The 21,502-nt window shown below is 46.1% G+C and overlaps 2 protein-coding genes across 4 annotated transcripts in view; one reads left to right on the top strand and one right to left on the bottom strand.

Moving 5' to 3' along the window:
- The first annotated feature begins 207 nt into the window (after positions 1–207).
- LOC117661042 (immunoglobulin superfamily containing leucine-rich repeat protein-like) lies at positions 208–7,929 on the top strand. Its single transcript, XM_034409531.3, has 2 exons — positions 208–334; positions 4,857–7,929. Exons 1-2 carry the CDS (start codon positions 233–235, stop codon positions 6,135–6,137), a joined length of 1,383 nt encoding a protein of 460 aa, XP_034265422.2. The 5' UTR covers positions 208–232; the 3' UTR covers positions 6,138–7,929.
- Positions 7,484–21,502, bottom strand: part of STRA6 (signaling receptor and transporter of retinol STRA6) — a 38,149-nt gene continuing 24,130 nt past the window's right edge. For 2 of the 3 annotated variants that reach the window (XM_034409532.3, XM_034409533.3), the window contains exons 8-18: positions 18,713–18,780; positions 18,531–18,607; positions 17,438–17,499; positions 17,182–17,359; positions 15,361–15,436; positions 14,432–14,565; positions 13,995–14,112; positions 13,137–13,238; positions 12,360–12,523; positions 10,151–10,288; positions 7,484–8,867 (exon numbers count right to left, since the gene is read on the bottom strand). In XM_034409532.3, coding sequence (XP_034265423.2) covers positions 8,689–8,867; positions 10,151–10,288; positions 12,360–12,523; positions 13,137–13,238; positions 13,995–14,112; positions 14,432–14,565; positions 15,361–15,436; positions 17,182–17,359; positions 17,438–17,499; positions 18,531–18,607; positions 18,713–18,780 — 1,296 coding nt within the window. In that variant the 3' untranslated portion in view covers positions 7,484–8,688. The remainder of the gene's footprint in view (positions 8,868–10,150; positions 10,289–12,359; positions 12,524–13,136; positions 13,239–13,994; positions 14,113–14,431; positions 14,566–15,360; positions 15,437–17,181; positions 17,360–17,437; positions 17,500–18,530; positions 18,608–18,712; positions 18,781–21,502) is intronic. The other variant, XM_034409535.3, reaches the window with a different exon arrangement.

Genomic DNA, 21,502 nt, shown 5'->3' with positions numbered 1-21,502 from the left:
TGTCTTCTCCTTCAATGTCCTCTTTCAGAGACAACCCTGAGCAGTTTCTCCCCAGAAAGCACACGCTGCCTACCAGGGGCCCCTTTCCATTAAACCGAAAAAGCCAAACATTTCTTTTTTCTTTCTTTTTTTTTTTTTTTTGGTGAGGCCTGTAAAAAATCAACTCCTCCCCACCCACCCCCCTTTGCTCCAACTCCTGCCAAACCGGAGGCAGGACTTTCTATTATTATTAATGTTTTTGGAATGCGTAGCTCTGTCGGTGCTCAGTACAATGTTTGTAGAGGTTTTCCTCCCGAAACATCGCAAGAGAGCAAACGGGGCAGCTTGGAGAAAGGTAAAAAAAAGAAAGAGAACAATATTCCTTTTCCTGCCGTAGGTTCAGGGACCTTGTCGTTAAAAGTGCTTATTTTCTGAGTGGGTGCTTTCCCACCCACCACCCCCTCTCTGAAAGCTGGTTCTGGTTTTCTTTGGATTTCAGTTGCTCTCCCTTGCTGAGTGACGCTGCTTTAGGGCCAAGGATTGTGAAACTGGGAGAACGAAAACATCTGGGCTGATGGTGGGTTGTTGGTTTTTTTGCGTAGCGTACTTGAGGGAGGAGGGTAATGGCTGCAAAAATTGGAGGGAAGGAGTTAAGGAGCGGAACGGGGACGAAATGAGATTTGCTTCTTTTTGGGGGGTTCTTCTAGCAGAGAACGAAACCAAACTTTGTAAAGTTTGCCTAGAGAAAATTCCCAGTTGTGATTCTTGATGGCTCCGATTAATGGCGAGAAATCGGCTGGATTTCAAGCGTGTTGAATCTGCCTCTCCAGATTTTTGCCGTCAATTCCAGCTAAGGCCAGTTATTCCGCTAAGCTCAGTAGTGAAAAAATACTACAAGGAGAAGAGGTTCTCCTCCTTGGTCCTAACCTAGAGAGATGTCGAGGCCACCTTCCCCATCGTCCGTGGCTTATCAGATGGGATGGATTCTCGGCACACCTGGGGAAAGACAGCCTCTTAAATTATTCGTCGGTTTTGTGATCATTCTTACCAGCGGTGGGTTAGGATTATCTTACTACTGGCTCGCCGCACGCGTGCACGCTCGCTTTGTGTGCGGGCGAGCCCGGTCCGTGTGTGCGCCTGCCTTCTGCGCATTCGCACAGCCTTCCACGCATGTGCTTTGCTCACACATGTGCCCAGACTCATAAACGTGCCTAAATAGAATGGCATAGAGCTGGGGTGGGCGGGCTCACCCGTGATTTGGGCCCATCTGTGATTTCTGCTACCGGTTCCGGCGAACCGGTCTGAACCGGCTAAATACCACCTCTGATTCATATTTTAGGGGGGAAAACACGTGAAGCAGTGTTTGTAGTTTTTGTAGGCAGCAAGCCAAGTGATGAAACTGGTGGCCAAGACTCGAGAGAATTCACAGGAGGGTCTCTTGCAAGATCAGATTTATTAACTACAGCACCCTAGAAATCTAAGGTGCCCTGGTGAAAATCCCTATCCAGTCTCCTCTTTCACGGAAACCTATAAAGCAATAGAATGCTAGAACATTGATGCTTGTGCCACCCACTCCTCAGAAGGCAGAACTTAACAGAATAAGAGAATTGGAAGGGGACCTTGAAGGTTGTCTAGCCCAGCCCCCTACTCAAGCAAGAAACCCTATCTCCGTGATGGTGAACCTATGGCACGTGTGCCATAGGTGGCACGTGGAGCTATATTGGTGGGTATGCCAGCTCAGCTCCGGCGTGCATGTGTGTGCCGGCCAGCTGATTTTTGAGCCTTCTGGGCCCACCGAAAGTAGGGAAAAAGGCTGTTTCCTGCCTCCGGAGGGCCTGGGTGTGGGTGGGGAAGGCCTGTTTCTCTCTCTCCCCAGGCTCCAGAGACTTTCTAGGAGCCTGGGGAGGGTGAAAACAGCCTTCCTCACATTCCCGGAGGCTGGAAACGGCCCATTTGCCAACTTCTGGTGGGATCAGAAGTCGGCAAACCTGCCATTTCCGGCCTCCGGAGGGCCGCCTGGGTGGGGAAGGCTGTTTTTGCCCTCCCCAGGCTCCTAGAAAGCCTCTGGCTCCTGGGGAGAGAGAAAAACGGGCCTACCGGGCCCACCGTGCCATCACGTGCCAAAAGCAGTGGGAGCACAGGGGGCTCGTGCATGCATGCGTGGGGGCGGGGCGTGCCCACACCCATAGAACTATGGGTGTGGGCACATGCGCGCGTGACTCTCCTGCACGACCCCCCACTTTTGGCACGCGATGGCAAAAAGGTTAGCCATCACTGCCCTATCCCATTTCTGACAAATGATCTGTCCAATCTCTTCTTAAAAACCTCCAGCGTTGGAGCGCACACAACTTCTGCAGATAGCCTAAATGTCTGCAGGGGCAGCCCTACACAAAATACATTGCTGTAGGGTAGCCACGAATTTCCAAAGCCTTGTCCAGTTAGTTCTACTTCTGGGCAAGAAGGCTTCTTAAGCAGCAAAGTCCAGGGCAAACAGTCCTGTTGTCAACTTGCAAAGCTTTCAAGTTGCCATGAGCAGGAGGGAGGGAGAACTGAAGTGCATTCCATACATTCTTTCTGACCGCATTCAGAAGGAGGGTGTTAGGTTTCACAGCCAGCCAAAGTGGTTAATTGGAGAATGTGATTTATGACATGGCCAGAGAGGAGGGGAGAGACAGGGTCATAGGGGAACGTAAATCTACGTAGGATCAGTCCTAACTGCATCCGAGTATTGCCGGAATGTTGCTCCTAATAAATGACTATATTTCCTTTGAAGTTTGGATCATGGCTCATGAATTAATTAGGGCATCTTTCGGAAACTTGACACCTGTTGCATTAGTGGCAACCAAAATGTGTGACTTGAATTCCAAGATGCGGTTAACAGAAAAAATATTCCAGAAGACCTGAAATCCTGGCTTTACCGTCATCTGTTAGCTGCTGATTTCTACTCCCAAACTCCATGTGTTGGGATAAGCTCAGAATGAGGTCGCTGCCCTTGGGGAGTGTGAAAGAAGAGAGTGTTGGAAAGGTGTTGTGGTGAGGTGTTGATGATCTATAAGAAAATTCTTCTTTTAGACACAGTCATCCTTTTTATGGCAAGGCACATTTTCAGCTAGACAAATGCTAATTGGCCAACGATATTTCTTCACAACAGAATTGTGAGATCAGGGTAGCAGTTCAACAAGATGACAAAAGAAGCACACACTAATTGGGAATAGATTATTGTTTCTCAGTCTTGGTGACGTTAAAATGTGTGGACTTCAATTCCCAGAATTTCCTGGCTGGGGAATTCTGGGAATTGAAGTCCACACATCTTAAAGTTGCGAAGTTCAAGAAGCTGTGGTTTATGGGAATCATTTCTTGAGTTTATGCATTTATAGCAGGGGTGAAATCCAGCAGGTTCTGACAGGTTCTGGAGAACTGGTAGCGGAAATTTTGAGTAGTTTGGAGAACCGGCAAATACCACCTCTGGCTGGCCCCAGAGTGGGGTGGGAAAGGAGATTTTGCAATATCCTTTCCCCAGGAGTGGGGAGGGAATGGAGATTTCGCAGTATCCTTCCCCTGCCACGCCCACCAAGCCACGCTCACAGAACCGGTAGTAAAAAAAATTGGATTTCACCACTGGTTTATAGAGCTAAACCAGAGTTGATTAATTAAGCAGCACAGGTTTGGGTTCACACAATATGAGAGCAACATGGAAATAAACCTTACGATATGAGAACCTTAAAGTAGGAGAGCTGGTAGTGGAAATTATAAACTGGATGCTATGCTACTTAAGATTTATGTCTTGGCCTGCACGGTGGATGCAAAAGACTTATTTCGTAATAATTTTAAAATTGTGAGGATCTTTTCTTGATTAAAATTCAGTTGAAAGGTTGAAGGACATCCAGACAAGAAATAAATAGAAACCAGACTGATGTTTATCTATTTTTAGAGGCAGTATTCCTTGCTAGCTGCAATATATTTTTTGATGGCCATAGTTTTCTAACTATTATCACTTCATACACTTCATTCATAAAGCCAATGCAATCCTAAATTGCATTAACAGAGGGATACAATCAAGATCAAGGGAGGTACTAATACCACGCTACAAAGCCTTAGTAAGACCACACCTAGAGTACTGCATCCAGTTTGGTCACCACACCATAAAAAAGATGTTGAGACTCTAGAAAGAGTGCAGAGAAGAGCAACCAAGATGATTAGGGGACCAGAGACTAAAACATACGATGAACGATTGCATGGGCCTGGCTAGTCTAGTGAAGAGAAGGACCAGGGGAGACATGATAGCAGTCTTCCAATACTTGAGGGGCTGCCACAAAGAGGAGGGGGTCAAGCTTTTTTCCAAAGCACCTGAAGGCCAGTCAAGGAATAATGGATGGAAACCAAACAAGGAGAGATTCAACCTGGAAACAAGGAGAAATTTTCTGACAGTGAGAACAATCAATCAATGGAACAGAAGTTGCCTTCAGAAGTTGTGGGAGCTATATCACTGGAGGCTTTCAAGAAGAGACTGGACTGCCATCTGTCAAAAATGGTGTAGGGTCTGCTTGGGTGGGGGGTTGGACAAGATGACCTACAGGGCCCCTTCCAACTCTGTTAATCTGTAATCTGTCCAGTGTTGCTGGAGTGCTTTTTTGCAGACATGCAACACAAGTTGAGCATGAATTTGCTTTCACACACAACTGTTGGGCAGAAGTCTTGATACCAGATTTGTTAGACTACCAAACTCCAGGTTGGTTCTCTCCACTTGACAAAAGAAAGACTCATCAGGTGCTGCCCTTGTTCAACCTCAGGTGATATAACCCAGTTATAGGCCGATGGTTGGGTTGGACTAGATCTTAGAAGTATGGAAGGTAATCTCCACTGTTTTTGTTTTGCAGCTAAATGAGGAGAAAGCAATGGATCCCTTCACCTGCTTGCTAACCGCATTGCTCTTTGTGGGGATCCAGAGCTGCCCGGAGGTGTGTCGTTGTGTAGCGAAGCAGAAATACGAGCGATATGTTGCAGACTGTTCTTATCAAGATCTCCAGGTGGTTCCTCAGGACTTCTCCTCCAACACCACCACCCTCACCCTATCTGTCAACCACATTGCCACGCTGGGGGAAGAATCCTTTGCCAACACTGCAAAACTACAAGGTTTGTGGCTCTCCTACAATGAAATTGGCACCATCGCTGAGGGTACCTTTGCTTTTTTGATACACCTCCGAGCTCTTGATCTCAGTCACAATCAGATTACGAATTTCCCCTGGGCAGACCTATCCAACCTCACATCTCTGCAACTGCTGAAACTCAGCAACAACCATCTGGAGAAGATCCCTCCAGAAGCCTTTCAGTCCCTTAAGGATCTTCGTTCTCTCTGGCTCAGTGACAATCGGCTGGCTACCCTCTCGGACGGGACCTTCAGTTCCATGCCTAAATTAGCTCAGGTGCAAATCAACAACAACCCCTTTGACTGCACCTGTAAAATCTGGTGGTTGGATGGATGGATCCAGAGCACCTTGGTTTCAATTCCAGAGAAGAAGTCCGTTACATGTGCCACGCCGGAGAAACAGAAAGGCCTCGTTCTTGGGAGATCCTTGAAGTTAGACTGTGCCCTTCCATCAGTGCAGTTGGTCTATCATTCCAGCTTGGGGGACAGTAAGTTGAAGGATGGGCTTACCCTTCAATTGCACTGCAACGCAGTCGGTAAACCCCCACCGAAGATCAGGTGGAAAATCCAGACAGTCGATCAACATGTGGCCATCGATGGGCCCAACGTTGAAAGAGAAGAGCATTTATTACTAGATCCTGAAGGTTCCTCGCCGAGCAGAGGGCGCTTCCTGGTCTTCAAAAATGGATCCATGGCGGTCACCAAATTCAGCAAGGCCAACGAAGGCATTTATACTTGCCAGGCCTATAATGATGTTGGCTCTCGTGAGGCTTTTGTCCACGTGGCTTTGGCCGGCTCTGAGAAGCCCACCACTTTCCTCAAGAACCATCTCCAAGCCAGCAAGAATCCAAACAAAAGTTGTGACGTGAAAGAAGTCCTGACATCTGAAGAAAATGTGAAGTTTGTCTATTTGACTCCTACCGTGCCCAAGACTGTTTGCAGTGGAGGAACTCAATGCCAGTTGGGTTTCGGGAGTTTATTTCTCTTCTGCTTGCTTGCCCATTACAGCTAAGGCATTTGCAAATCTGGCTTCAGGTAGAAAATCTGACTTCTTTCTGTAGGTATGGCCCATGGCAGCTTTTAGTTTAAGCAAAAGTTTCACACTTCTGTTTTAGATGAAGAATCTTGATTTGAACTGGGGCAGGATTCCCCATATTGTCGAGTAAGAAAAGAAACAGTTAGACAGGCAGACAATGAGAAAAAAGTAAAAAAATACTGATAGGCAACCCTTTGATTAGGTGAATAGAAGCAGTCCAAAATCTTGCAAGGATTTGAAAGTTCAGAACTGTTTCTCAGGAGGTAGGGGGAAAAAAAATAGAGGGAGGGGGAAAAAAGCATCTCTTGAGGATGCTTATCTTGACTTGGTTGAAATGGTGGAGAGCTTTCAGATATATAAGCTCAACCTTGTCAGATACAGAGTAGGGCGAGAAAGTAGAACTTAGAGATTTTGGCATACGATTCTCAGTTCTCACCTGCCACAATTTAAATCTCGAACTAGAAATGATCCTTGGCTCCATTTGTTGAGAAAGGTATAATTTTTATTACTCTGTTTTCCCCGAAAATAAGACATCCCCTGATAATAAATCCAATCAGGCTTTTGAGCACATGCGCTAAAATAAGCCTCCCCCTGAAAATAAGCCCCCTCCCCCAATATTCAAACACAGACCTGGAAATCAGGTAAGACGGCAAGAGGAGCCCCATCTTGCTCCATGCGCCCCAAAATAATAAGACCTCCCCGAAAATAAGGCCAAGCACGTATTTCAGGGTTCAAAAAAAAAAAATGACAGGGTCTTATTTTTGGGGAAACATAGTAGAGATCAAGTGTATTGCAGTATTGCATAGCCAGAACGGAGAATCGCATACCAAAATCCCTAAATTCTACTTTTCTCTCCCTTAACTGTCTCTCAGTGCCCACCCGGCATAACCAATCAGGTTTCAGGCAAGATCTTTTCATAATGATCAGTCCTAGCAGAGTTTGGTATGGAGCTCCCTCCTTCTTCCAGCTGGGTGACGTTGAGGCAGCATCTTAAGGAGACACAGCACTTACTTTCATTTCCCCAAGCTTTCCCCCTCTCCACAGTTCATGGAAGTCTGTCACCGCATAGCAGTGAGCGCAAGCCAGCGTAAGGTGGCAGCTGACAGTCTTTTCCAAAACATCCTGAGGAGAAGCACGCAAGGGATGGTCTACGCATTCTCCAGATTGAGAAATGGAAAATCTAGCTACATTCTTCCAAGTCAAAGGTGGTGTATTTCTGGAAGCCTCCTTCTATTCCTGCTCTCTGATCTTTTAAACAGGTGAGACCTGGAAAAAATCTTTTGCAGCAAATCAGAGGCTGTGCAAGGACCAGACTACAAATACACATTTCTCTATCCAGTTTTATTTTTTTTTAAAGTCCCAACATCATCAAAACAACCTCTCCATCAAATGCCTCCTTCCAGCATATGACATATGACAGGCCAAGAGAGATGCCTCTGAAGGGGAAGGAGAAGAAGACAAAAGCACATCTTCTCTAAGAGACTAACAATAAGGTTTCATTTATTATTCATCGTAGTAGAAATCAGGTTTCTGTATTCTTTAATTACTCTACGTTCACTAGGTATGCGGAAGTCATCTGGCCAGCTCTTGAAATTGGAGCTGTTTTAAATTTAAAGGAGATGGGTGGGAACCCTACATGGTCAAAGTAAGAATGAGGAGAAGTAACTCCATAACTAGACACAAAAGTCAAAAAGACACAATTATGTAAGGACTTTCTCAATATAACCTGTCAGAACTGGAGGTATTAAAAAGTCTGTGGCTTTTTTTTTCTTTCTTGTGCATATATTTTGATCGTCCGGCTTTTTCTTCTTCTTTGTCTTCTCCTCCTCCTCCATATTTATAATACAACTCTTTTAATTCCAGGAATGGCGGTTGCTCTGTTAAACATCTAGACAACGTGGAGCAATGTATGTGGGAATTTAAACAAGATAAAAACAGCCTGTTCAATGCATTTACACAAATTCTCCATCTCAAACACCACCCACCGCTAACATTCAAAAAGAGCCCCTTATGTACATTTGCAAAAACCCTCAAAAACCCCCATTTTGGGGACCACTCCGGTCTCGGTTCTGCTTTTAACTTCTAAGCCTACCATCCTTAGCTTTCTTTCTTGCCAAAACTGAGCTCCCCCCAAGATTTAGGGTGCACCAAGCACTTCAAGGAGGCCTCGAAACCCAAGATGTGTGAAGGGCAACATTGACAGGTTTTCCATTTAAAAAACAAACAAACAGGAGGACACACACATCTAAGGAACATCTTGTTATTATAGAGAGAAAAAGACCAGCTTTGGATCAATTTCAAAACTTTGCTTTGGATTTCATGCCCATCAAGAGTTGTTTGTCCTGGGGTGGGGTGGGATGGGAAAGGAAAGGAGGACAACTAAGCCTCTTGTCATCTTCTAAAGTCTACAAACAGGTCAGGGTAGACGCAGAAGCCGGAAAGAAGAAGTTGAAGAAAACTCGTGATGGAATTCATCCATCATCTCCGGATGGGAGTCCATTGTTTCCAAGGAACCTTGCCGGTTCCATCAAGGCTTAGTGAGGCTAGCTTTGGTCCCATTAGCTGTCGCATCCACAAGGGCCCCTTTGCGATAGGGCAGCAGGGAAGGGTTGTTGAGGAGGGTGTACGCCAGGTGCCATCGGACTCGGTTCTGTTGGCCCTTTGATGCTTTGGGTGCTGAATTGGTGGTCTTCATGAGTTTGATTCCTGTTGAGGAGGGGAAAAAAATCAGGTTAAAACTGGTGTTCTTAAAAGGTTATGTGAGGGTCAGCTTGAAGATAATCAGGAAAGGCATTCAGGCGAAGCAGAGAATTAGTAGGGAGTGTCATTCGATAAGTTTGTTTCATGCAATCTGATTCCAGGCTTAAAAAGAAAACCTTGTTAAGTTAGGGAAAGAATAGAATAGAATAGAATAGAATAGAATAGAATAGAATAGAATAGAATAGAATAGAATAGAATAGAATAGAATAGAATAACAGAGTTGGAAGGAATAGAATAGAATAGAATAGAATAGAATAGAATAGAATAGAATAGAATAGAATAGAATAGAATAGAATAACAGAGTTGGAAGGGACCTTGGAGGTCTTCTAGTCCAACCCCCTGCTTAGGCAGGAAACCCTACACCACTTCACACAAATGGTTATCCAACATCTTCTTAAAAACTTCCAGTGTTGGAGCATTCACAACTTCTGGAGGCAAGTTGTTCCACTGATTCATTGTTCTCACTGTCAGGAAATTTCTCCTTAGTTCTAGATTGCTTCTCTCCTTGATGAGTTTCCACCCGTTGTTTCCTCTGGTGGCCATCTGTTAAAGATAGTCTTATGGATCCTGCACTGAGGAGGTGGTGGACTAGACAGTCTCTATGGGACTTGATGGCCTGTCTAGGACTACGAATGATCCTATGAATGACTCATAACCCCATACCCTAACCTACTTATTTAGATCTTTGGATTTTTATTAAGAAGGAAATTACAAGGAAGTAGACATGATACTGTTTCATTCTTTGAGTCAATCAATCAGTCAGAATAGAGCTGGAAGGGATCCTGGAAGACCCCTACTCAAACAGGAAATCCTATATCATTTTAGACAAATGGCTGTCCAGTCCCTTCTTAAAAGCCTCCAGTGATGAAGTACCCACAACATCTGGAGGCAAGTTGTTCCACTGATTAATTGTTCTAACTGTCAGGAAATTTCTCCTTAGTTCCAGGTTGCTTCTCTCCTTGATGAGTTTCCATCAGTTGCTTCTTGTCTTGCCTTCAGATGCTTTGGAGAATAGCTTGACTCCCTCTTCTTTGTGGCAGCCCCTGAGATGGGAGGGGAGGGGCAAGGTGGGCGGAGTCAGCCAGTCCTTGGAACAACTGGTTCGGCGAGCCAGATTAAAATTAGCATCCGGTTTGCCCAAACTGGTCCGAACCATCTAAATCCCACCCCTGCTATCGCAGCTTTCTACTCATTCTGTTCCTGGACTCGATCCTCAGATGATCTCTTACCTTCTTCTGCATCTCTGAGCTGGAGGGTCTGCATATTTTGGGCGCCGTGCCAATGGAGAAGCAAGAGGCAAAAGGCTTTCATTGCTGGGTGTGATTGGCTGACCTCGATTTTCAAATATTGGCAGTAGGTACGGTAGCCTGCAAGAAAGAGATGCACGGGTGGTGACAGGGGTCAGATGAAGAGGAGGAGTGGGAGTTAGAGTCAGCATCAAGGCAAACTGAGAGCTCCGAGGGGGAAGAGGGAATGGAGCTGTCAGAGAGAGAGAGACAGAGGCGGAGCCTGGGCCGTCCGTCAGCCTCAGATGGAGGGTCAACAGCCCCCAGGTCTGGAGGTGGCTGATGAGGAAGAGGAGGAGCAGCTGGGTCCAGTGCCTGACACGCAGATGCGCAGAAGGAGAGAGGCAGAGGAGAGGAGAGCAGTGGAAATCTATGGGCCGGTCCTTTTCATCTCCCCTGCCGGACAAACTTTTTGCTGGGGCTGCTGGCGCTCCTAATAAAGGGAACATTTATTTAACTACAGAGGTTTTGTCATGTTTGGGAGCCGAGGCAGAACAGGTGGAACAAAAGGAAGAGAAGAGAAGGGGAGAGGTTAAAACTTCAGGGTGTTAGAGCAGACACCGACAAAGACACGACGGACAAGGAGACCAAGTCATAACATGACGAAGTCATCTTGGGAGGCTCTCGAGTCAGGTTTGTTTCGTGTTTGCCCAGCAACCACCTTTAAAGCTGCCCATAGAGTTGAAAAAAGATTTGCACAGATACAACAGTTCGTTTAACGACCATTTGAAATGGCAACAGCCCTGGAAAAAGAGACTTACGACCATTTTTCACATTGCATTATCCCCACGGTCACATGATCAAAATTCAGAGGCTTGGCAACTGCCTCGTATTTATGACGGTTGCAATGTCCTGGGGGTCGTGTGATCCCCTTTTGCGACCTTCTGATGAGTAAAGTCAACGGGGAAAGCCAGATTCATTTAATGACCCTGTGTGACTAACTTAACAACTACAGCGGTTCACTTAACAACGGTGGCAAGAAAGGTCATAAAAGAGGGCCAAACTCCGTTAACTGTCTCGTTTAGCAACAGAAATGTTGGGGTTCATTATGGTCGTAAATCGAGGACTACCTGTATGATAAGTGAAATACGTGTCCTTCAAGGGAGGTGTTCCATGATGTCCTAACCTTCTACGTCTACGGAGACTGTCAATCATTCAGGTCATGGTTGTCCCAAAGGTGATTTTTCCAAAAGGCAACTGGGATTTCTTGTTATTTTTTTTTTCTTTGAAAACATTTCGCTTCTCATCCAAGAAGCTTCTTCTGTACTGGATGAGAAGCGAAAGATTTTCACAAGGGGAAAAAACCCCCCAAGAAAATCAAGTTGCCTTTTGAGAAAAGCATTTTTGGGGCAATCATGACCTGGAGGTTAGAGACTCTCGGTAGACATTTTGCATTAGCTCACAACCAGCGGTGAAATCTGGCCAGATCTATCCGGCTTGCGCAAACTGGTAGCGCCGGCAGCAGGAGGCTCCGCCCACCTGCCGGGACATCATTATGTCCTGTTTTTGACCCTCTGCACATACGCTCTGCACATGCGTAGCAGAGGCGCGCACGCTCCCATTCCCGAACCGGTAGCAAAGGTAAGTGGATTTCACCGCTGGTCACAACCAAACAAATCTACAGGGGCTTCATATGTCCATCCCAAAGGTGCTTTTTCAAGAGGCAACTGGGCTTTCTGGTTTTTCCTTGAAGACCTTTCACTTCTCATCCAAGAAGCTTCTTCAGTTCTTCTTCTTCAGGGTAAGTCCAGTTGCCTCTTGAAAAAGCACTTTTAGGACAACCATGACCTGGATGATTGAGAATCTCCACAGCAGGGGCGGGTTTCAAAACCTATCGCTACCAGTTTGCTCGTGGGTGTGAGCGTGCTCGCGCCCAAGTGCGACGCTTCTGCGACACTTCTGCGACACTTCTGTGACACTTCAGCGATACTTCTGCGACATTTCTGCGCCTGCAGAACCGTCCGGGCGGGTTGGTGGAGCCTCCCGCCGCTACCAGTTCGCCAGATGCGGGGCAAACTGGTAGCAACCCACCCCTGTTCCATAGGCTTCATATGACATGTGAACGGAGTTCTCTGCATCATGAACAAAAGGGAAGGATGCAACCAGGACAACAGGGGCTGGTTTTAGGAGGGAGGGGTCTTGTATTCCTTACCTGGATCAAAGCCCTCCACCCCACGACTCAGCAGACTCCCATCCAACTGGCACAAATGTACAATATTATAAAGAGCCGAGATCACCATTCTCCAGATTCCTGCCATTAAACCCAGGAGCACATTGATGGGGAAAAACATGTATGTCACAATGTAAAACGCTCGCCTGCATAAGAGGGAAGCAGAGACGGTCATGAGTAAAGCACACAAACGCACACACGGATGTACACAACTGGCTGCAGCAATATTTATTTATTTTTATTTTATTTGATTAAATTTCTATACCGCCCTTCTCCCGAAGGACTCAGGGCGGTGAACAGCCACAAGATAAAACACATAAATACAAAAATTTAAAGTAAGTTAAAAACGAATTAAATAATTTGGCTGAATTTAAAATATCCCGTAATTTAAAACAAATTAAAATTTACATTTTGAAAAGGGGAGAAGATTTAGGCCAGGCCAGCTTGACGGAATAAAAAAGTCTTAAGCGCGTGACGGAAGGTGCGCAGATCCGGGATCCTCCGTATCTCTGGGGGGAGCTCGTTCCAGATCGTCGGTGCCCCCACAGAGAAGGCTCTCCCCCTAGGGGCTGCCAGTTGACATTGTTTGGCCGACAGCACCCGGAGGAGCCCCTCTCTATGGGAGCGTACTGGCCGGTGGGAGGCTATTGGTGGTAGCAGGTGGTATCATAATAAACGTCCAGGTAACCTCAAAGGCCAATGATGAGGGCTCTCCATATTACCTCCTTTTTTCTATGATGAATGGTTTTCAATAATCACCTGTTGGTCAGCTCTCTGGGCAGATGGTCCCGTTCCAGAAAGTAGTAGCGGACCAGCAGATTCTGGACAATGAGTGACACAACCAAGGTCAACCAGAAGGGCCTAGGAAAAACCAAAATCACCCATCATCCAATGAATGAATGTCCAGTTTTACTGAAAGCAACAATTTGGGGATAGAGTAATAGTTCTAATCATCACATTCGAAGCTAGCGTGATGTCGGGGAAAACGATTGTCATCTAGACTCAACAACTGCATAAAGAAACATGAAAGAGATACTGCCAAGCTTGGCGCTTTTTAGTTCAGGGAGATAGGTGGATAGTTCAATAGATGGGTTGGGACCAGGGGAGGGGCTGCTGGGGGTTCACAGGGGTTCGGGAGAACCTCTAGCTAAGATTCTGTGCAGTTCGGAGAACCCCCAAATCCCACTCGTGGCTGACCCCACCTACCTTACCCCACCCAGGAGTCTCCACACAGCCCGTTTTGGATGCAGGTAAGTGCAGGGTGAGCGCGGAAGCTCGGGGAGGGCGAAAAACGGGCCTACCAGAAGTTCAGAAAGGCCAGAAACGGGCCTGTTTCCAGCCTCCAGAGGGCTCCGGAGCCTGGGGAGGCCGTTTTTGCCCTCCCAGAGGCTCAAGGAAAGTCTACAGAGCCCGGGGAGGGCAAAAACGATCCTCCCCACCATGGTGCAGGAGGCCGATTAGGCCACGGCCACCATGGCCACGCCTCCCCCAGCAACCAGGCAGAGAACCCCTTGCTAAAATTTTTGAAGTCCACCCCTCTTAAAGGGACCTCTTAAAGTTCATAAGGGTCTGGTCTAGCAGATGAATCCCATTATACCTTCCATGTTTGGGTCTTACCACAAGTTCACCACGATTTTGAAAAGATGCATGTTGCTGCCGGACTGCAGTGGGACAACTATCAGGAAGGCGAAACACAGGATGCAAATGAAGAAGACAATGTGTTGGATGAGCAGAGCTGGGACAGAGACAAAAAGGTCCCATGGATTACAAGGAAGATCACAGATGGACATCAGTTCTAACTTTGGGACCACCATCACCTCTTCCCAGCTGCACCCTTTCCATTCTTTGGCCCAGAAGGTGGAGTATAAGGTCGGGGAAATAATAAAGACTCCCTCATGTCAAATTTGACTCCTAGTGGACATGAAGACACATCCATGCAGTTTTCTTGGCAACAGTATGGATGTGGTTATTCATGACTTTCTTCCAGGACATTCTTTTCAGCTTACTACTCTTTACTCCCACCTTGTAAGGTGTGATTAGGGCTCCTCAGTTACCTAGGCAGGCAAAGGATATCTGGAAACCCGTGAATTGCATCCAGCATACGAGAGATTGCTGGGAAGGTTGGAGTTTACAGGAACGATGGAAAATATTTTCAACAGCCCCTCGGTAGAGACACTGGAGATTAGTTCTGAAACACAGGAAGAACACATGATCAGGAGGAGGAGGAGGAGGAGGAGGAGAAGAAGAGGAGGAGGAAGAGGAAAAGGAGGAGGAGGAAAAGGAGGAGGAGGAAGAAGAGGAAGAAGGAGAGGGAGAAGGAGGAGGAGGAAAAGGAGGAGGAAAAGAAGAGGGAGGAGGAGGAGGAGGAGAAGAGGGAAAAGGACAGGGAGAAGGAGGAGGAGATAGAGGAGGAGAGGGAGAGGGAGAAGGAGGAGGAAGAAGAGGGAGAAGGAGGAGGAGATAGAGGAGGAGGAGGAGGAGAAGAAGAGGAGGAGGAAGAGGAAGAGGAAAAGGAGGAGGAGATAGAGGAGGAGGAAGAAGAGGGAAAAGGAGAGGGAGAAGGAGGAGGAGGAAAAGGAGGAGGAAAAGAAGAGGGAGGAGGAAGAGGAGGAAGAAGAGGGAGAAGGAGAGGGAGAAGGAGGAGGAGGAGATAGAGGAGGAGAGGGAGAAGGAGAAGGAGGAGGAGGAAGAAGAGGGAGAAGGAGGAGGAGATAGAGGAGGAGGAGGAGAAGGAGGAGGAAGAGGAGGAGGAGAGGGAGAAGGAGGAGGAGGAAAAGGAGGAGGAAAAGAAGAGGGAGGAGGTGGAGGAGGAGAAGAGGGAAAAGGAAAGGGAGAAGGAGGAGGAGATAGAGGAGGAGGAGATAGAGGAGGAGAGGGAGAGGGAGAAGGAAGAGGAGATAGAGGAGGAGAGGGAAAAGGAAAGGAAGAAGGAGGAGATAGAGGAGGAGGAGTTGGTTTGGACCTTTGAACGAAGAGGTCTCACCTATGGTTTCCCAAGGACTTCATTAACATGCAGAAGGTCACCAGGCAGGAGAGGACCAGGGAAGAGATGAAGCAGACTGCAAAACAAGAATGGGCAGAGAGGGATCCAGAAAAAGGCTGACAGTCTCTCTGTCGTACCAGGTCATCTACTCCACACACACCTGGTCCTCTGAAGCCTTTACGAGTGCAAACATCAGCAGATCTTTCTGCTGCCTCTCGGTGCTGCTTGTTTCTTACAATCTGCCTCAACCTCTGACAGTTTCCTGATGACATTCTTTTTTTTAAAAAAAAAAACATCCCACGCATCTTGGACCTTAAAATTCCAGGAAGTTTTGCAGACCGTGAAACATCTCTGAAATTTATTCTATTTTCTCCAGGGACTTGTAAAAAATGCCTTGGCTCCCATGTTCAGTTTAGCCTCGGTCCAGACATCTATTTTAAGGCAACTAAAGCCCCATCTTTCGCAGGAAAAAAACAGGCACTCGTTCAGATTTGCAAACAAAAAGCACATCTGAGCCCAACTACGCTTGCCAACATATGTTAAATATTAAAGACGTAGGAAACCCTGATTCAGACCTCTGATTTGAAGGCTACTTGACTGAGTCACCCATTCGTTTGAGCGGAATTGCGGAATCAAATGGCGGAATCAAATTGCAACACCATCACTCTAAATTACTGTATTTTTCGGAGTATAAGATGCACCTTTTCCCCCTCCCTCAAAAGTGGGTGAAGTCGTCTGCCTTGTGACTCACTACTTTATTCCCTATGGGACAAAATTGTTTGGTAATCATCAATTCTTCTTGGAACCAATTAACAGATGAGTATCAAGATACCACTGTATATTTTTTTATAATGCTGGGGGAAGTGAGACAATCAAGAATAAGCAAGCATTGTCATTGCTTGTTAAATTCCTTCTCAAGATTGATCATCTAAGCAGATGTCACCGTGCTCTGCTCTGTTTTGAGTTTCACATTAGAAATACAGAGTTGGAAGGGACCTTGGAGGTCTTCTAGTCCAACCCCCTGTTTAGGCAGGAAACCCTACACCACTTCCGACAAATGGTTATCCAACCTCTTCTTAAAAACTTCTAGTGTTGGAGCATTCACAACTCCTGGAGGCAAGTTGTTCCACAGATTAATTGTTCTAATTGTCAGGAAATTTCTCCTTAGTTCTAAGTTGCTTCTCTCCTTGATTAATTTCCACCCATTGCTTTTTGTCCTGCCCTCAGGTGCTTTGGAGAATAGCTTGACTCCCTCTTCTTTGTGGCAGCCCCTGAGATATTGGAAGACTGCTATCATGTCTCCCCTAGTCCTTCTTTTCATCAAACTAGACATACCCAGTTCCTGCAACCGTTCTTCATATCTTTTAGCCTCCTGTCCCCTAATCCTCTTGGTTGCTCTTCTCTGCACTCTTTCTAGAGTCTCCACATCTTTTTTACATCATGGCAACCAAAACTGAATGCAATATTCCAAGTGTGGCCTTACCAAGGCATTATAAAGTGGTATTAACACTTCGCGTGATCTTGATTCTATCCCTCTGTTAATGCAGCCTAGGACTGTGTTGGCTTTTTTGGCAGTTGCTGGACACTGTTGGCTCCTATTTAAATGGTTGTCCACTAGGACTCCAAGATCCCTCTCATGGTTACTACTCTTGAGTGAGGTACCACATATACTGTTCCTGTGCATTTTGGTTTTCTTGCCTAAATATAGTTCCTGGAGTTCCTGGACCTAAGTCTTTCATCTTGCAAGAACCTTCTTCATTCTAGCTGCAGTTGGCCGAATGCTGTAATGGACACTGTTGTCCAAGGTTTGAAGAAACATACCTTCCAGTGCCCAGATGTAGTGCTTAACTGTTGCCAACTCTTTGTCTCCGGGAATATTGGCAGGCTTTTCAGAAGGAATGAGTCCAAATTGGACAAAGAGCGCCGTCATTTCTTTTGTCATCCCAGCTCTTATGATCTGGATGTTGGGGATGAAGGATGCAAGTAGAAGAAGGGACACCTGCAAACCAGGAGAACACAGATAAGGCTGGTCCTACCACAGGTGGACAGGTTGAGAAGAAACTCTGGTGTACCTTACCTGGTAGACAGCTATCACAGCCATGGCTAGAGAGAGGGCCAGCTTCAGTGGGATCTGGAAACCTGCAATCACAAAATCATGGCTAATATATCAAGAAGCATATTCTGATTGGTAGAAGATGAGCCCCTGGTCTTTCAAAAACTTGCTAGCTAAATTTTGCCCATTGGGGACGTTGTTAGGGTTAGTGAGACTTGAGGTACAACAGACCAGGGGTGAAATCCAGCAGGTTCTGACAGGTTCTGGAGAACCGGTAGCGTAAATTTTGAGCAGTTCGGAGAACCGGCAAATATCACCTCTGGCTGGCCTCAGAATGGGGTGGGGATGGCGATTTTGCAGTATCCTTCCCCTGCCACGGCCACCAAGCCGCGCCCACAGAACCGTAGTAAAAAAAAATTGGATTTCACCACCGCAATAGACCCAGGTGAGTTCAATACATGGATTGTGTCAGTGGTGAAATCTGAACTGGTTTGCTACCTGTTCTCTGGCTTTGCATGTGCAGTGCGCGCCAAAAGGAGGCTTGGGAAGGTAACTAGAACAGCGAGGTGTAGGGGGGGATCAGCTGTGCTGCATGATTTAGCTTTGCTAGAAAGCAGAATTTCCTGCTTTCTAGCAAAGCTAAACCGCGCGGCAGAGCTGATCGTCGGAAATACCGGTTCGGAGAACTGGTAGCTTTTTTAAACTACTGCTTTGCCCGAACTGGTAGCTTTTTTTTTTTTTTACTACTGATTTGTTCAAACCGGTAGCTTTTTTTTTTTTACTACTGATTTGTTCGAACCGGTAGTTTTTATCACTCCCGGTTTGCCCGAATCAGAATGAACCGGTAGCATTTCACCCCCGTAATTGTGTTGAAAAACAGGCCCATAATGAGAGAAGGAGAAAGTCAAAAGAGATATAGAACTTCTCGGCAGAACTCCTTGCTCCAGAACGCATGTGGCCGTCATGAAGATGTAGATGTTCTGCAGATCTTTCGAGAACAACCACCAAACTAGAGTGGCAGTGAAAAAAAACCCACAACAATCTACCCTAAGCCCTTCCAATATCTTCTAAGAACCTACTGAAAAAGAATATATATATATATATTTAAATGCAGTACCTTCTTGGGGTATGTAGACAAATGTACGCAGGTAGGATTGGAGGCTCGAACGCATGCTTGGCTTCACTCCGTTGAGGCTGAAAGAAGAAGTTCAGAAGAGCTGCCATAAATGCAACGCTGGTCTTCACCAACCCTTGTTTTTGGGATGCTCCAGTTCTTGGGTGCTCAAATGGAGGTCTCACCTTTTCCTGGGTGTTCTTTTGGCCAGGATGTGCTTCAAGTATTCTTCATAATAGCTACTTCCTGGAGCCTTCAAGCAAACAAGGAAGCACTCAAGATGAGATTCCAATAATGGGGGGGGGGGGGGGGGCTTCGCTAAATCCATGAAATCCATACTCTTCCCCTTCCAGATGTTGCCCCCTCCCTCCCCTCCTCCCCTCCCTCCCCTCCATTTTTTTAAAAGGCAGAATTGCCTAGTTGAGAATGCTAGTTGCAGAAGATTAGCAGATCCATAGAAGAGAATGTGTATATCTCAGGGTTGAATTATGGGGTCCTTGGTGCTCGTTCAGTTTGCTTGTTTTCTTGCAGATGTTTCATGACCCAACTACCATATTTTTCGGAATATAAGACGCACCTTAGTTTTTGGGGAGGAAAATAAGAAAACAGCTGATTGGCAGGTGGATCCGCCTCCCGGAATACCCCCAATCAGCTGTTCCCAAAGGTGAATTTTAGCAACAGGTTCCTTGGTTGTGAGCTCTGTGCCTTGCTTTTTTTTTTGCTTTTTTTCCTGCCTCTGAAACTTCTGAAATACTGTTTCAGAAAAAACTTTTTCCTGCCTCTGAAAGCCTCTGAAACAGAGCTTCAGAGCTTTTTTTTTTTTTTTTTCTGAAGCTCTGTTTTGGAGGCTTTTTTTCTGAAGCTCTGTTTGGAGGCTTTTTTTCTGAAGCTCTGTTTGGTGGCTTCTTTTCTGAAGTTCTGTTTGGGGGCTTTTTTTCTGAAGCTCTGTTTGGGGGCTTTTTTCTGAAGCTTTGTTTCTGATGCTTTTTTCAGCCTCTGAAACCTCCGATTGAGAAGCTGGGCGGGGCTACATTCGGAGTATAAGACGCACCCAGATTTTCACCCTCTTTTTGGGGGGGAAAAAGGTGTGTCTTATACTCTGAAAAATACGGTAGGTATCCTCATCAGTGTGAGTGAGTGTGGGGTTTGTTTCCTGATTATAATCAGTAGCTCACCCTGTGGCCAGCACCCAACAACTAATACCCAGAGAAGCAGGGATTAACATCAGACAATCAACCAACCAGAAAACAATACCCTAACTAAGAGGAAACCATATACCCCACCAACACTGAAAGAAGAAGCTGCTATATATTAACAGGGAACAAGTCACACTCACTAGCACTGAAGAAGTTACCTAGTTGGGTAATGAAACGTCTGCAAACAAACAACCCCGGTCACCAAAGATTTAAACTTAGAAGAACTTAGACTCAGAATATCTTTATTGTCACTTTAAATGTACGCTAATCGGCATACATTAAAATGAAATCTCGTTGCATAAATTGTTATTCTACCCTGACGAGGTTGCAAAGCTGCCTTTCCCGGCCTTTTCTCCTGCATTCTCCCCGTGATTTTTTTTTTTTTTTTTTTTTTAGCAATAAATAAAATGAAAGAAATAGGCCTGATTCGTGCCACCCCTTAAAAATGTCTCTCATAATCTCCATCTGCTCCGCGAGCTGTAATAACAGTTGCAAAGGTGCTAATTACATGGCTGCACAGATGCCCGACCACATCTGGTGTGAAAGAAGAGGAAGAACGGGACTGTCATTCTGAGAATTGTGAGGAAAAGAGAGAAGACTGGGCACACAATGAGAAATCTCTCTCTCTCTCTCTTCTCTCTCTCTCTCCCTTCCTCCCTTCCATCTCTCTTCCTTCCATCTCCCTTCCTTCCTTATTCCCTCCCTCCCTTCCATCTCCCTTCCTCCCTCCCATCTCCCTTCCTTCCATCTCCCTTCCTTCCTTCCTTCCTTCCGTCCTTCTGTCCTTCCTTCCTTCCTTCCTTCCTTCCTTCCTTCCTTCCTTCCTTCCTCCCTTTCATCACCCTCCCTTCCATCTCCCTTCCTTCCTCCCTCTCTCCCCCCTCCCCCTTCCATCTCCCTTCCTCCCTCCCTCCCTCCTTTTCATCTCCCTCCCTTCCATCTCCGTTCCTTCCTTCCTTCCTCCCTCCCTCCCTCCCTCCCTTCCTTCCTTCCTTCCTTCCTCCCTTTCATCACCCTCCCTTCCATCTCCCTTCCTCCCTCCCTCCCTCCTTTTCATCTCCCTCCCTTCCATCTCCATTCCTCCCTCCCTCCCTTCCTTCCTCCCTCCCTCCCTCTCTCTCTCCCTTCTTTTCATCTCAGGGTTGTATAAACGGTTGAATTTGGTGAAACCCCAAAACCGCATGCCAATTTCCAGGGAAAGGCACCAAAAGCATTCCTCTGACTACTGTTGCTTTGGAAAGCAGGGATTTCTTACACAACAGTCCGAGTGGTGCCAACAGCCTGATTTTTTTTTAATACAACTGTACAATAAGGCATCAGTTCTCCTCTGAATGAGGGACATTAAGACTCAAATCTTCTTGGGCTGAGAGGTCGGATTGACACAAATAAATCAACAAGAGGCCATTAGGGGAAAAAAACAGATTTTTTTAAAAAACAAAAAAACACAGCTCTCTCTCTCCTACATTTTGGATGTAGTTCATACAGGTAGTCCTTGACTTACAACCATTTGTTTAGTGATGATTTGATGTTACAATGGCAGTGAAAAAAGTGAATTGTGACCGTTTTTCACACTTATGACCATCACAGCACCTCATTCAGTCTGGACCTTGGATCCTTTTGGGCTGGAGAGAATTTTAAAAGCCTCCTTTTCCTAGTTGAACTTTCCTTGAGCAATACAAGTGGAAGCAAATCCTTTCACTTACAACAGTCCGCTTAGTGACCATTCAAAATTACAACATCACTGAAAAAAAGGGAAACTATGACCGGTTATCACAGTAA

The sequence above is a fragment of the Pantherophis guttatus genome, chromosome 13 (assembly GCF_059756535.1).
Source record: "Pantherophis guttatus breed Tessera chromosome 13, ASM5975653v1, whole genome shotgun sequence".
NCBI lineage: Eukaryota > Metazoa > Chordata > Lepidosauria > Squamata > Colubridae > Pantherophis > Pantherophis guttatus.
The sequence above is the reverse complement of the archived record's forward strand: the minus strand, read 5'-3'. Positions and strand labels throughout refer to the sequence as shown.

What these genes read in the sequence shown, in the direction of transcription:
- LOC117661042 (XM_034409531.3), top strand. Translation starts at nt 233, where the DNA reads ATGTTTTTGGAATGCGTAGCTCTGTCGGTGCTCAGTACAATGTTTGTA. An exon ending in ACGGGGCAGCTTGGAGAAAG is followed by an intron (nt 335 to 4,856) that starts GTAAAAAAAAGA and finishes TTTGTTTTGCAG; the next exon opens with CTAAATGAGGAGAAAGCAAT.